We start from the raw sequence: 12,144 nt of genomic DNA on the forward strand, positions 1-12,144 counted from the left end.
CAAGGAACAGAACTTTTTAAAACTAGGAACATACGTGGTTCTTGGAACAGGGTTGAAGGAATGGTGTTTTTTTCTCTCCTGGCAGGCCTGGCACCTAGAGGGCCCCAGGAAAATGACCAGTGTGACCCAGAATTGGCTCTGCCTGGCCTAAGCCCACCAGTGAACAGAGAGTGGGGCAAGTAGGCTGATCTGGGCCTGGCATGGGAACAGGCTCTTCCCCTTTCTCCTCACAGCCTCAGGCCTCTGTGGTTCTGCCCAGAAAGGGGCCATCCGAAGTGCCTACCCACTCCTGCCCTGGCCACCTGGTGAAGGCAGAGGCCGGCAGCTGTGCCACCTGTAGGAGCTCAAAGCAGCCACTGGTCAGCAGTGCAGGCCAGACCAAAGCTGGTGTGGAAAAGGTGCTCTAGAGGCAGGAACAGGACGCTTCCAGACCACACCTCTCCTCGCACCGCGGGCTGCTCTGTGTGAAGTGCCTGATTTCTGTGTCAGAGAATTCCGGACTCGGAACCAGGTCATGTTCTGCCACTAAGAAGTTGGGCTGAGGTTAGCAGGTACTAACATTTTCTACCTCGGCTTCTCATCTGTAAAAGGATGGAGGAGCTTGGACCAGGTCAGTGGGTTTCAAACACACAGAATGTGTGAGGTGGCAGAGGAGCCGGGGTCTTTAGACCCTCTGGCCTTCCACTTTTCTTCCATCCACAAGCAGCGTTTTTGTTGTTGTTTTCTTAACTCTCCCTGCTCATACCTGGAGCAGCTTTTGCTTCCATATAACATTTAGAATAAAGGAATGTGTGATTTGTAGGAGTTTGAAAACATCTCGAATCCATGGTCTGTAAGCATCGCCTGTAAGATGGCACAGGTGTTCTCCTGCTGCTTTTGCAAACTTGCTGAGGCTGTTTCCTCAGGTGTCTGCAATCTTCCTGTAGGCTGTGCACAGAAGGGTGGTGTGAAACAGTGGGGAACACTCCAGCCTGGGGACTAGGATCCTGGGTTTACCACCTTTCTCTACCCCCTACTGACATCCTGGTTATCCAAGAGAACATGATCTCTTTTCTTCCAGCTTCTTTTCTTCACCTGTAATATAAGGAGGCTGAATTCTGATGTCTATGCCAGCATTCTTATCCTGTGAGCTGAGCATCAGGTTTTGAGATTTTATTCTCTCTCTCTCTCACGCCTCATACAGGCTGTGCACATGTAGACTATTGACTGACCCAAAGAGAAAAGCTTGAGGGTCAGGAAGTGTTACCCAATGTGGTTCACTTTGTAACAGCTCACAAGGCCAGGCCAGCGGAGCCCAGAAAGCAGGTGCTGATGCTGAGAGTAATTTGCTCTTCTTGCTCTACTGCTGCTGCCTGGCCTGTCGGCCTAGAGCAGACAGAACTGTGTGCTTTGAGCCATCCAGGCCCAGTTCCCAAAAGACATTGTGTGGAGATCAGAGGAAGGAAGAGACTGGTCCCTGCACTTGTGGGACTAGTCTCTCATACATTAGGATATCTTTCAAAAACACAAATATAAAAGGTACTAAAGCAGCTGCATGCTGGGGAGATAGAGCAGATGAACAAACATGAATGGGTACCATGCCGGAGAGATGTCCTTTGCGTGGGATGTGGAAGGGAGAGAAGCTACTTTAATCCAAGTAAAGACCACACTGGGAACCTGTTCAGCCACAGCCGTGTGGGCAGTGATGGGTGAGCGTGTCCTGCAACTGGACCTTTAACCAGCACGCTTGGCCGTGGCGTGTGCACTCTGCTGAAACAGAAAGGTCCGGCCACAGTACCAACATCTTCCTGTTCTTTCTGTTCCCCAGATACCACTTGAAAGATGTCATTGTAGGGAAGATATACTTCCTGCTGGTGAGAATCAAAATCAAGCACATGGAGATAGACATCATCAAGCGAGAAACGACAGGTACAGGCCCCAACGTGTACCACGAGAACGACACGATCGCCAAGTACGAGATCATGGACGGGGCACCAGTGCGAGGTGAGACTCTAAGCCCAGGCCTCGGCCACCACAGCTTTTCTCCCATGTCCTGCACAGAATTCTGGAGGGGCTTGGGGGATTACACTGTCGAAGTAAGATGTCCTCTTAACCTGTAACTTATTAATCTCCCAGTTTACACCGTGGGTGCCAATAAGGAAGAAAAGGAAGGCTGAGTATGTAGAACTTCAGGCTACTATCCCATCTTCACCCTGAAAAGTTCCGCTTAGACTTGGGATAATATACTGGGCTTGTACTTAAGATTGAACCTCAAGCGTCGCTTTGAAAAGTCCAGGTTGAGCAGATATGGTTTGAACAGGTTTCTACCTCTTCCTGTTGACATTCTGGCATTCTCTGCCGCTCGGGAGCAAGGGACGCCTGCACAGCAGCCGTCTGTGACTTGGTTCTAGCACCGATTTATTCTCTGAATTCACTTGTCAGGTAGAAAGAGCATTACTAGATACTTCAGCCAACACCACCAGGTGCCCAGATAGCCCTGGAACTTGCTGGAAGCGTCCTCTCCCAGTCCCAGGGAGCTAACGTTACATCTGGGATAGTGGAGCTGGAAGCCCTTTGTCATTTGGGGACCATGATTATCTGGAAGAAGCAATCGTTTACATTCTTCATTGGCTCTTTAGCCACTCTTCAGGAACAGTGAAGACTGTCTTCATTTTGAAGTGCGTGGTGCTTCCAGGGTTTTATTTGGCTTATTCCATTTACTCCCACAGGCTGTTCTGTGTGGAAGGAGTGCCACAGATTTAGCTGCCTGCAGCTCTGGGGACACTCGGGTGTTACCGTGCCAGGCCCTTGGAGGGCTGGGACCAAGCTCTCCTGACACTCTCTGATGTCCCATTTTGTCACTGGCTGTGCAAATAGAGCCAGCTGTCATTTTTCCTGTACAAATGAAATGGGTCACTGAGAATCCATGTAAAACAGCAGATAATTATAAGATGGCTTATATTTAGCTTTAGACCACATTATCAGTTTGGTCTTTCTTGGTAGAATTACTGCCCTGATTTTGTTGCACTGATACTAGAAAAGGCCTGATGTTAGAGCTGGAAGGGATCTATAGTATCATGCCGTCCGATTCTCTAATTTCCCCATGAGAAAACGAAGGTCCAGAGGAAGCAGCAGACTTAACTCACAAACCAGAAAAGCAGTTCATGCAGAACTGAGGCCATAGTGAGGACTTTCTCCTTTCCAGACCACCATACCACCCTGCCAGTCCACACAAGAGGGAGGATGTATTTTGGGGGGTGTACACTGAGAATGGAGAAAGATGGCATCAGAACTGCGGGGTGAAATGGTGACTTAACTGGACTTTGACAGCTGCCTCTTGAAAACCCAAAAACTAAACATATTGCATGTAATCAAAAAATGCTTATACTAATAATACCCCTGTGCTGTTCCCACTCAGTTGCTCTCTGTTTTGGAGGAGACATAAGAAGCTGCAACATGACCTGGAGTGAAATTGGAAAGTCACATTTTTGTTTCAGCCACCTGCTGGGCAGCAGAGCGAGTGCACCTTCCCAGAAGGCAGAAGTGCGCCTGTGCTGCACTCCAGTGGCCTCTCTGCAGTGGTCAGAGTGACCTGGCATAAGGGAGAGTGCGTCACCTTGCCCACTGTGCTGACTCCTGCCTTCCTCCTGCAGGAGAGTCCATCCCGATCCGGCTCTTCCTGGCAGGGTATGAGCTCACGCCCACCATGCGGGACATCAACAAGAAGTTCTCTGTGCGCTATTACCTCAACCTGGTGCTGATAGACGAGGAGGAGCGGCGCTACTTCAAGCAGCAGGTGAGGGCCAGGCTCCTCCTCCAGGCCCCGATGCCCTTGGGACAGCACAGGAGGCTGTCTTTCCTATGAAAGGTCAGGCTCCATTTTTGCCAAGAGGTGGGAACATCAGGTCGCCCACAATTGCGCAACAAGAATGAGGATCCCCACTTGGCATTAGAGTCTGCTTCCTCGGGGCTGCTCCTGCAGCCACCTGTCCTTTTGGCCCACACCAGAGGCGCTGGCAGCTGCTGCCTTTGGTGAGAGAAGCAGAGGAGGTCCTTACCCAAGATTCCCCAGGACAAAGTTGGGAGCCTCTGGAAACCTGTCCCCATGCCTCCCTCTAAGGTGTCACACCGCCCCCTTTCAATTCTGCAGGAAGTGGTGTTGTGGCGGAAGGGTGACATCGTACGGAAGAGCATGTCCCACCAGGCGGCCATCGCCTCACAGCGCTTCGAGGGCACCACCTCCCTGGGTGATGTGCGGACCCCCAGCCAGCTGTCTGACAACAACTGCAGGCAGTAGGCCCCCCAGGGCCAAGAAGATGCTGGGCATCCACCCAGCACCCCCATCTACCAACACCAGCGGCTGGGGGCGGGGGCGAACCTTGTGAGGCTCAGTTGACCCGTTACTTGCAACCTGAAAACAAATCATGTTTTTGACTTAAATTCTTTTTTCTGGAGAACCCAAGGGGCTTGGGGTGGGAAGCCGTGTCTCCTTGGGATTCTGTGGCCGATGTGGGATAGGAAGAGGTAGCATCCTGGAAGCCAGCCTCTCTGGCTGGGGACATGAGCAAAAACACCTTCTCGCGGCTGCTTGCTCTTAGAGGGAGGGAGAGCAGAGAGCACGCCATCCTGGGCTCCTGGGCTCTCGAGCTCCTGATCCCAGGATCTGAGCATGGTCCCTGGACACCTGGATTCTGAGCGCCCAAAGGGCCCTGGCGTTGGTCACATCTTGTACTCCCTCTACTGTCTCTAGGTAGTGGCAGGAGTTGGGCCACCCCCCTAAAGGCAGGGGGGAAGACTCATGATTGGGAAGCTACCTCTTTGGGAATGTTGGAGTGGTGATCTGAGTTCCCACGGCCACCTCCTTTCTGGGCCACTCAACTGCTGGGACCCAGGCACCTCCCTTCTCCATCCTCTTTGATTGTCGTAATGTCCTGGAACAGAAGCCTGCTGGAATGCCTTGGGAACAGAGGAAGCCCTGGGGTCAGTGTCGATGCACGGATGGCGGCAGGCTGTTGAACCCAGAGCTGAACCCAGCCCCAAGCGAAGATCAGTGCCATGGCAAACTGCCTGCCTTCAATGTCGTCACTCGGTAACCCAAGTTCTGGGCTGTTCTAGGTAGTTACTCCATGTTGACCCAACAAGTCCTTAACAAAAAGGGCCTGTTTCCTTAAGACCAATCCTAGGAATGGGCCTTCGATCCCTCCCCCCTTGCTGAGAGTGAACCCTCATTCTCTCCTTCACCCTCCATTTAATTTCTGGAATTGAGGGTTTTAGTTTTCGAACCGTTGCCTAAGGCTGCTTCTTACTAATGCCAAGCCCCTTTACCCTCTCCTATAGCGTTACACGGGAGACCAGAGGCCTGGGCAGAAAGCTGCCTGCCCCACACTTCCAAATCATTTCTGGGCTTGCCAAATGTCATCTTCATCGTTGACTGACCCAAGTGGAGCCGTTGGTTGTGTGCTTTTAAAAAACACATATAAAAAACTCTTGCCGAGTATTCTTGTTATGCCAGAGAGGAAGGCCCACTTCTCCCTCTATGCCTCTGCTCTGGGGCCATATGGTAGGGCAAAGTGTTTAGTGTCCTTTTTCTTATGCCTCCCTGGAAATGACAGGCATACTCTCGATTGGCCTCCTTCCCTTTATTTAGAAAGACCAAGCAGGCCCACTGGGCCAACAGCGTACAGTGTTTGGCGGTCAGAGTTCTTCAGTCATTTGGAAAGTTTAAGAAGTTGGTTCCTGTGTCACCTTGCAGTTAGGTGCCGGAAAGGAAGACTCCTGTTTTCCGAGATCAGCTGCAGTCTCAGGTCTTTGGCAGGGCTCATGCGATCAGGCTGAGACTGGAGGGGAGAGGCATTTTGGGGTAGCCTGCGGAGGGTAAACTGGGGGGCAGCAGAACCAAAAAGCCAGCAAGGTTGTTTCCCCATGCTGGGTCTCGTGTTCAGGTGCGACGCACAATCCTCATGGGAACAGGACCACCCAGGCGCTGCCCTTGATGATCAAGGTTGGGGCTTAAGTGGATGAGGGAGGCAGGTTCTGGGTTCCTTGCCTTTTCAGAGCATGAGGTCAGGCTCTGTATGCCTCATTTTCCTAGCTGATACTCTGACTAGAAGCATTTGTCAATTCCTTTGCCTCCCAATTGACAACACACGTTCATTTTCCAACCTTCCTAACATCTTAAACCTTTCTTCTGGGAGAACTAGAAGGTAGAATTTGCTTTGATTCTCTCAGGTGCTGTGCACAAGCCAGGTCTTCTGTTTTCTCTTACTCTACCCACAGTCTTGCCTTCTCTATCCAACTGTGAAAGTGAGGGGAGGCTCCTGTCACCCTCTCTTAAGGTCCCCAAACCTGGGAGTGCATAGGTACTAAATCAAGCAGTGCAACTTGTAATTAAGCAGCTGCAGTGTTTACATGTTTCTTAATGTGTCATCTTTTCAATGGCTGTATTTTAAAAGAAGATGATTTGTTTTAATGGTCTTTCTGATTAAAGGAAGCCCCTGTGGCTTTGGAGGCATTGTGCCCATGGTCCACCAAGTTCTGTGGTCTCTTCCGTCTTACACGGTCCCATCTCTGACACTTGGGGAAAGACAAATCCCCGCCCTGATTTCCCTACATAGTGCCTGTGCTCTCACTGTATAGCCCCTGGTGGAAAATGATGAATACTTTATTAGCCACCTGTTTGAGACAAGCATACGGCTGAGAAATGAATTCAGTTCTTATCCCTATCTGGCAATTTACCTAGAACTGCTCATGGGATGGTTTAAACCTCTGTGGGAGCCAGATGATGTAAGGGGCAGGTGAGCAAGGCTGGTGTAGAAAGAAAAGTTCATTCCAGTGGGTGTTACCAGACTGAGCGTCTCAGCCCTACCTCCTGCAATTTGCTACAGAACTACTAGTGATCATGAAGAAAGACGGTGGAGGCAGCCTTGCATCTTGGAGCGGCCAGAGGAGCCTGCCTGGAGGTAAGAGGTCTGCAGCGGGGAGTATCCCACTGCACTCAGTGTGGTTTTAGAAGAAAAGTTTTTCAACTTTGATATTATTTTATTGAAAAAAGTACACAAAAACTACTTAGCTACACAAGCCCAGGTGAGCATAACAAGCAAGCCCCTCACACCTTTTTTGTCTTGGAGTAATTTCTTGCCCATTCCAGCAGTAATATCTCAGTTAACTTGGTTCCTTTTCCTCCAGGCTCAAAACAAAATCAAACTCTTCTAAAAAAAAAAAAGGAAAAAGGAAGAATTAGGTACTAATGTCTCCTCTTGAACAGGAAAGTTGTGCCAGGCACAGGTACATTTTACATGGTACTAAGGCGAGCAGTCATTGGTTCAAAACTATTTACCAGGTGCCAAGCACTGTAGAGTACTGGGTCATAGTAACAGGTAACTCAGGCCACATTCCCTCCTTCATGGATGTTACAGGTGAGGATGCTGACAGAAAGGTGAGGTACCATGCCCAAGTTTCATCAGCTAGTAAGTGGGAATTCATGAGGTCATTCTGGTATACGGACGATATAGGAGAGGGCCCACTCTTACCTTGCGTCAGGGGTTGGATTGATAATCTCTGGCGACTGAAGAGAACCATATTTTTTAAGGGGCCACCAGTAGCTTTGTGAGCTTGATGATAGGATTTGAGCTCAGCCAGGGGAATGAAACGCTTCATCATCCGAACAAACTGTACATCCACCTATGTGACAACAGGGTACATGATAGAAAGATGTGTGTAGGCTGACTCTGCCCACTGTATTTTTAACCGCCTGCAGGAAGCTCCTGTCTCATCAGTATCACCTCATGTGAGTAAGTGCTGGGCTGTGTACCTTGACCTACAGTCACCCCAACCGTCTTCCTCCCCTTGTTCATCCTTCCCTTGTCATGAAATGGAAGCACAGTCTTTACCATGGACCACTTAGGGTTGTCCTCTTTGCTAGATGGGTCATAATGGGGATTGTTTTTCTCAAACTGTGTGTGGTCTGGGTAAGCCTCTTTCACGATCTGAAACCAAAACAGAAGTTTTGAATCATGTGCCTGCAGTCAGCTCCACAGCCAATCTTTAATCCATATCCAACTTTCATTTCTTACCCTGAACATTTTTACCCCATCTGCCTTGCTGTAGAGCCAATGGGGGCTCAGAAATTTGGAAATAATATAAAGTCTAATATATAGACTAGGAAATCAACTCTGTTTTACAAAATCTTAAAATATGCTCTAAAACAAATGGCAAAGGTTATTACTGGTACCACTGTTTTTTTCCCACCTGCACAGTTAGTAATTTTATCCTGATAAGCTTGGAGGAGCTACCATCAGGCCTGTTTTCAAGTGAGATCAAGACTTAAGAGGTGGAGTGAAGTCTGCTAGTGGGACCTGAAATGAAGGCCTGCTTTGTTTTCAGTTGTTGTCGTACAGGGACGGGCCAGGGCAGTTTTCCCTACTCCTGTACAAGGGGATGGGGTGGGGGGGAGTGTACTTTTTTGTTACCTAATTAAGGTGTATCCCTTTATATGTACTTAAGTGAGTCTCCCCGGAGGGAAAGGGATTCACACCAAAACCTGTCCAACTAACCTTCATAAGTCCTGCGATGCCTGGCTCTTTGCAGTTGCTATGGTAGAAGAAGGCTTCTTCTCCCAGCTTCATGGCTCTAAGGAAGTTCCGAGCCTGTCTCGGGAGAAGAAAGAGTAACTATCCTCCCATCAGCTGGAAAGTACTAGCTTTTAGCAGACATCAAGTCTGCTTTTAATAGATGGGTTTTTCTTGTTTGCACTTCTCAATTCATTAGAAAGTCCTTCTCCTTTGCCAGGACACCCAGACTTTTACCAGGACACTGGCCAGAACACAGGCAAATTGCAGATTTCATGCGGCATACTTCAGGCATTTTTAAATACGTGATCAGGTTTCGTTCTGAAAAAGGCAACCTTGGCCAAGAGGTTCTGCTACTGAGTAAGTCAGGAGGAGGAGGAGGCAGCCATTTATCCCACCTGGGTCTCAGGGTGCCTCCTCCTTACCCTCTCACCTGGTAGTTACGAACACCATCCCAGCATGTTGTCTGTTTGGGCTGTGCTTTGAGATCCTCAATGCTGAACTAGGCAAGAGAAAATAAATTCAATCATTAAACAATCCTTGGCCAGTTAGTAAGCATATATGGAAGGAGACAGTTCCTTCCCCAACAGTGAGAGGGGCCACTGGCTACAGAGGAAATACGTAGTTCACTGGGAAGTGGCTCCACAGAGACACTTTTGTTGGGTGAATAAGTAAGCCTTGTGTTACCTTGTTATTCTTGCTAATTATGAGGATTAGCTGAATGGATAATCCAGATGATAAAGCAATCTGCTAGATACTTGCATTTCACTTTATATTTCTTCTATAATATTTCTGCTTATATTTTTCCCAGGCTATATTAAACTCCCTGAAATATACATCAACTGTTGGCAGGGAGACACCTAGGAGCATGGCAGGTGGTCAGAGAAAGGTAACCTAAGATTGAGGTTGGCAAACTATAGCCTTCAGGGCAAATCTAACCCCATGCTGGATTTTGTGAATAAAGTTGAACTTTAACACAACCACAGCTGTTTATGTATTATCTCTGGCCACTCTCTTGCTACAAGGGCAGGGTTGCAACACAGACTAACACGCATAAGCCTACGAAATTTACTATCTGGCCCTTTGTAGCAAAAGTTAGCCAACCCCTGCCCTAGGTAGGTTCATAAACCAGTTGATGATAATAAACCCTGCCGATTTTATTCATTTTTACTTTTTTCCTACCCTTCAAAGATAAGCTGGGGATGGAACCCCATTTAAAAACCACCATGAAGGGACTGGAGACAGGTCAAGGATCTCACCTTCACATCTACACCTTTCTCTAGTCGGCTCTCTGGCTCTGACTTCATCAGCCAGTGGCTGCTTAGATTCTTCACACAGTTTTTAGTGGCTGAAGTCTTCTGAGGGTTGGAGTCCTCCACTTTAGCTAATGCCTCACCTGAGTTCTCAGTTTTGGTGCGTTTTCCTGAGAGTCCCTTGTCTGCAACAGGAGAAGCAAAAAGAAAAGATCATGCTTGTTAGAGGCAATGTTTCATAATGGAGAAAGCTTACGCTTTGGAGTCAGGCCTGGATTCAAATCATGGATCCATTACCAGCTGCAAGACCTTAATCTTACCATTAAGAAGCTTTCCTTATCTATAAAAATTAGACAAGAATACCTACCTTACAGGATGTCTTCTGGGTTATGTATTCAATAGGATAAGAACACCTTACAGGGCTGTTCAGGATTACAAGTCCTGACAGTAGTCAATGTTTTCCTTTCCTCACTCTCTCTTTTATGCCTTTGCATAGGGAAAAGGAAACTGAGCACCTACTTGCAGCTATTTTGAAGCTTAAATGAGATAATACAAAAGGCCTAGACAATGCCTGGCATTACAATAAATGCTCAATAAAAGCATTATTATTCTCATCTCATGCTTCTTTCTCTCTTGCTCACTGTGGCTCGTGGCCTGTCTCCTTTCTGCTCCTTGAAGGTGCCAATAAAAGTTGAAAGAAACAGTTCATTTAGGACATTGTAGAAATGGTGATGATTCGATTTCATCCCAAGACAATTAGAATGTGCCTGGAACACAGTAGGCATTCAGTAGCTAAGTTCGATTACTATATGACAGGGCCCAAGGTCTGTGTGTTACCCTAACCTTAACTCGGTTTATCTACATAACCTGTGAGATGTACTCTTCATCTGGGAAGCATGCTCCAGATCACACATCCAGTAATGGTGGAGTCAAGATATGAGGTCAGCACCTGTCACTGAGGTCTATCTGAAGCTACTGAATGACTATACTGCCTCTGAATTTAGTCAAAGTCCCTACATCAATTGTCATTAAATATTATTTATGGGTATCTAATGCTCTGAACCCAGTATACCTTCCTAACCTACTTTCCTGATGGCCCCTTAGGAGTTAACAGGCACACTGCAAACACCACATATTGATACATAACTGCAATGTGCTGTAGTATATCTGGAACCCCTGTCATTACCAAAAGAGGTACTTTCTGCACCTTCCAATGTTCCTCCTCCTCCATCCACTTAGAGTGCCATCCATCTTTGTGAATATAAAAACAACATCACGTTTTCTTAGTACCAAACTTTGCCCATGGAGTCTCCCATTCTTCAAGGCTGGGCTCAAATCCCACTTCCTTCTCGAAGCCTTCCTGTGCTTCCTCCCTCCACAACCGTAGCAATCCATTCTCCTGAACCCCATCACATCTGTTTGCAGTTTACCCGCCAGCAGGGGCTTTGCATTCGTTAGCACGCCACCTGGTATCGCAAACAGTCTTTGTGCGTAACAAACATTGCCTGAATAAACAAGAAAAAGTAACTCTTAAGTAGGAGCTTGGTGAGACAAAGAAGATGGAGAGTGATTAAGGATAATTCAGTAAAAAATCACAAAGGGTTCTCTCAACAAGCAGGGAGTGAAAAATGAAGAGTATTAAACACGCTCTTCGAGAAAGGTTCTTTCTTGGGCTGCCTTTGTGCAGCCTCGGGGCAGCTCACCTGAACCAGAAGTCCCAGCCAGCCTCTTCCGAGGTCTCGACATGGTCACCCTGCAGGGGACTGAAGTGCGGAAGATTCTGGAATCAACGGAGATACAAGAAAGAATGCTAATGTCCTCCAAAACCCGCGCAGAGCGAGATGGGGGCAACGAGAGGCAGCCTAGAACGTCTCCAACTTTTGCGAAACACAGACACCTGTGTTTGAGCCCCTCAACTCCTTCCCTCCGTTATCTGCGCAATTTCCATCTCGCATAACCTGTCCCTGAACTCTTCTCGGTTCTTTCCTTGGTCCTTCTCGCCCAGGAACCCCTCTCTCAGTATGTAGTTCACTGGGAAGTGGCTCCACAGAGACCCTTCTGTTGGGTGAATATAAGTAAGCCTTGTGTTACCCTGTTACCCTTGCTAATTATGAGGAGCAACTGGATGGACAATATAGATGATAAAGTAATCTACCGGCTACAAACCCACCACTCTGCAGACGTGGCTGCGGTCCGCCGCCCCCGCGCCGGAGACGGTGCAGCGCGACCCCGCGGCGCTAGGGGGGCGGTGCGACTCTGCGGCGCCGAGGCCCCGAGGACTTCTGGGAATTGTAGTCGTGGCCCCGTTTGGAGCCCACCAGGCACCTGGGTTGTCAGGGCTCGTG

General features: G+C 48.4%; 2 protein-coding genes across 7 annotated transcripts in view; one reads left to right on the forward strand and one right to left on the reverse strand.

Moving 5' to 3' along the window:
* Positions 1–4,419, forward strand: part of VPS26B (VPS26 retromer complex component B) — a 22,149-nt gene extending 17,730 nt beyond the window's left edge. Inside the window, exons 7-9 of the mRNA XM_017872133.1 lie at positions 1,808–1,983; positions 3,633–3,775; positions 4,130–4,419. Coding sequence (XP_017727622.1) covers positions 1,808–1,983; positions 3,633–3,775; positions 4,130–4,276 — 466 coding nt within the window. The 3' untranslated portion in view covers positions 4,277–4,419. The remainder of the gene's footprint in view (positions 1–1,807; positions 1,984–3,632; positions 3,776–4,129) is intronic.
* Positions 4,420–6,996: 2,577 nt separating this feature from the next.
* Positions 6,997–12,066, reverse strand: THYN1 (thymocyte nuclear protein 1). Of its 6 annotated transcripts, none has more exons than XM_017872172.1 (8): positions 11,970–12,066; positions 11,503–11,579; positions 9,806–9,984; positions 8,980–9,048; positions 8,532–8,624; positions 7,869–7,964; positions 7,509–7,659; positions 6,997–7,187 (listed from the first exon to the last, which is right to left on the reverse strand). In XM_017872172.1, the coding sequence occupies exons 2-8, from the start codon at positions 11,543–11,545 to the stop codon at positions 7,141–7,143; spliced, it is 678 nt and encodes a 225-aa protein (XP_017727661.1). In that variant the 5' UTR covers positions 11,546–11,579; positions 11,970–12,066; the 3' UTR covers positions 6,997–7,140. The 6 variants fall into 6 exon arrangements, with proteins under 6 accessions (XP_017727661.1, XP_017727663.1, XP_017727664.1 ...); XM_017872174.1 differs by having other exon boundaries at positions 11,966–12,057; XM_017872175.1 differs by having other exon boundaries at positions 11,503–11,562; positions 11,970–12,052.
* Between the last annotated feature and the right edge of the window lie 78 nt (positions 12,067–12,144).

Source organism: Rhinopithecus bieti, unplaced genomic scaffold (genome assembly GCF_001698545.2).
Source record: "Rhinopithecus bieti isolate Rb0 unplaced genomic scaffold, ASM169854v2 scaffold_6481, whole genome shotgun sequence".
NCBI lineage: Eukaryota > Metazoa > Chordata > Mammalia > Primates > Cercopithecidae > Rhinopithecus > Rhinopithecus bieti.

What these genes read in the sequence shown, in the direction of transcription:
- THYN1 (XM_017872172.1), bottom strand. Translation starts at nt 11,545, where the DNA reads ATGTCGAGACCTCGGAAGAGGCTGGCTGGGACTTCTGGTTCAG. An exon ending in AGAAAGGTGTAGATGTGAAG is followed by an intron (nt 9,049 to 9,805) that starts GTGAGATCCTTG and finishes TCTCTTGCCTAG; the next exon opens with TTCAGCATTGAGGATCTCAA. An exon ending in ATGGTGTTCGTAACTACCAG is followed by an intron (nt 8,625 to 8,979) that starts GTGAGAGGGTAA and finishes CTCCCGAGACAG; the next exon opens with GCTCGGAACTTCCTTAGAGC.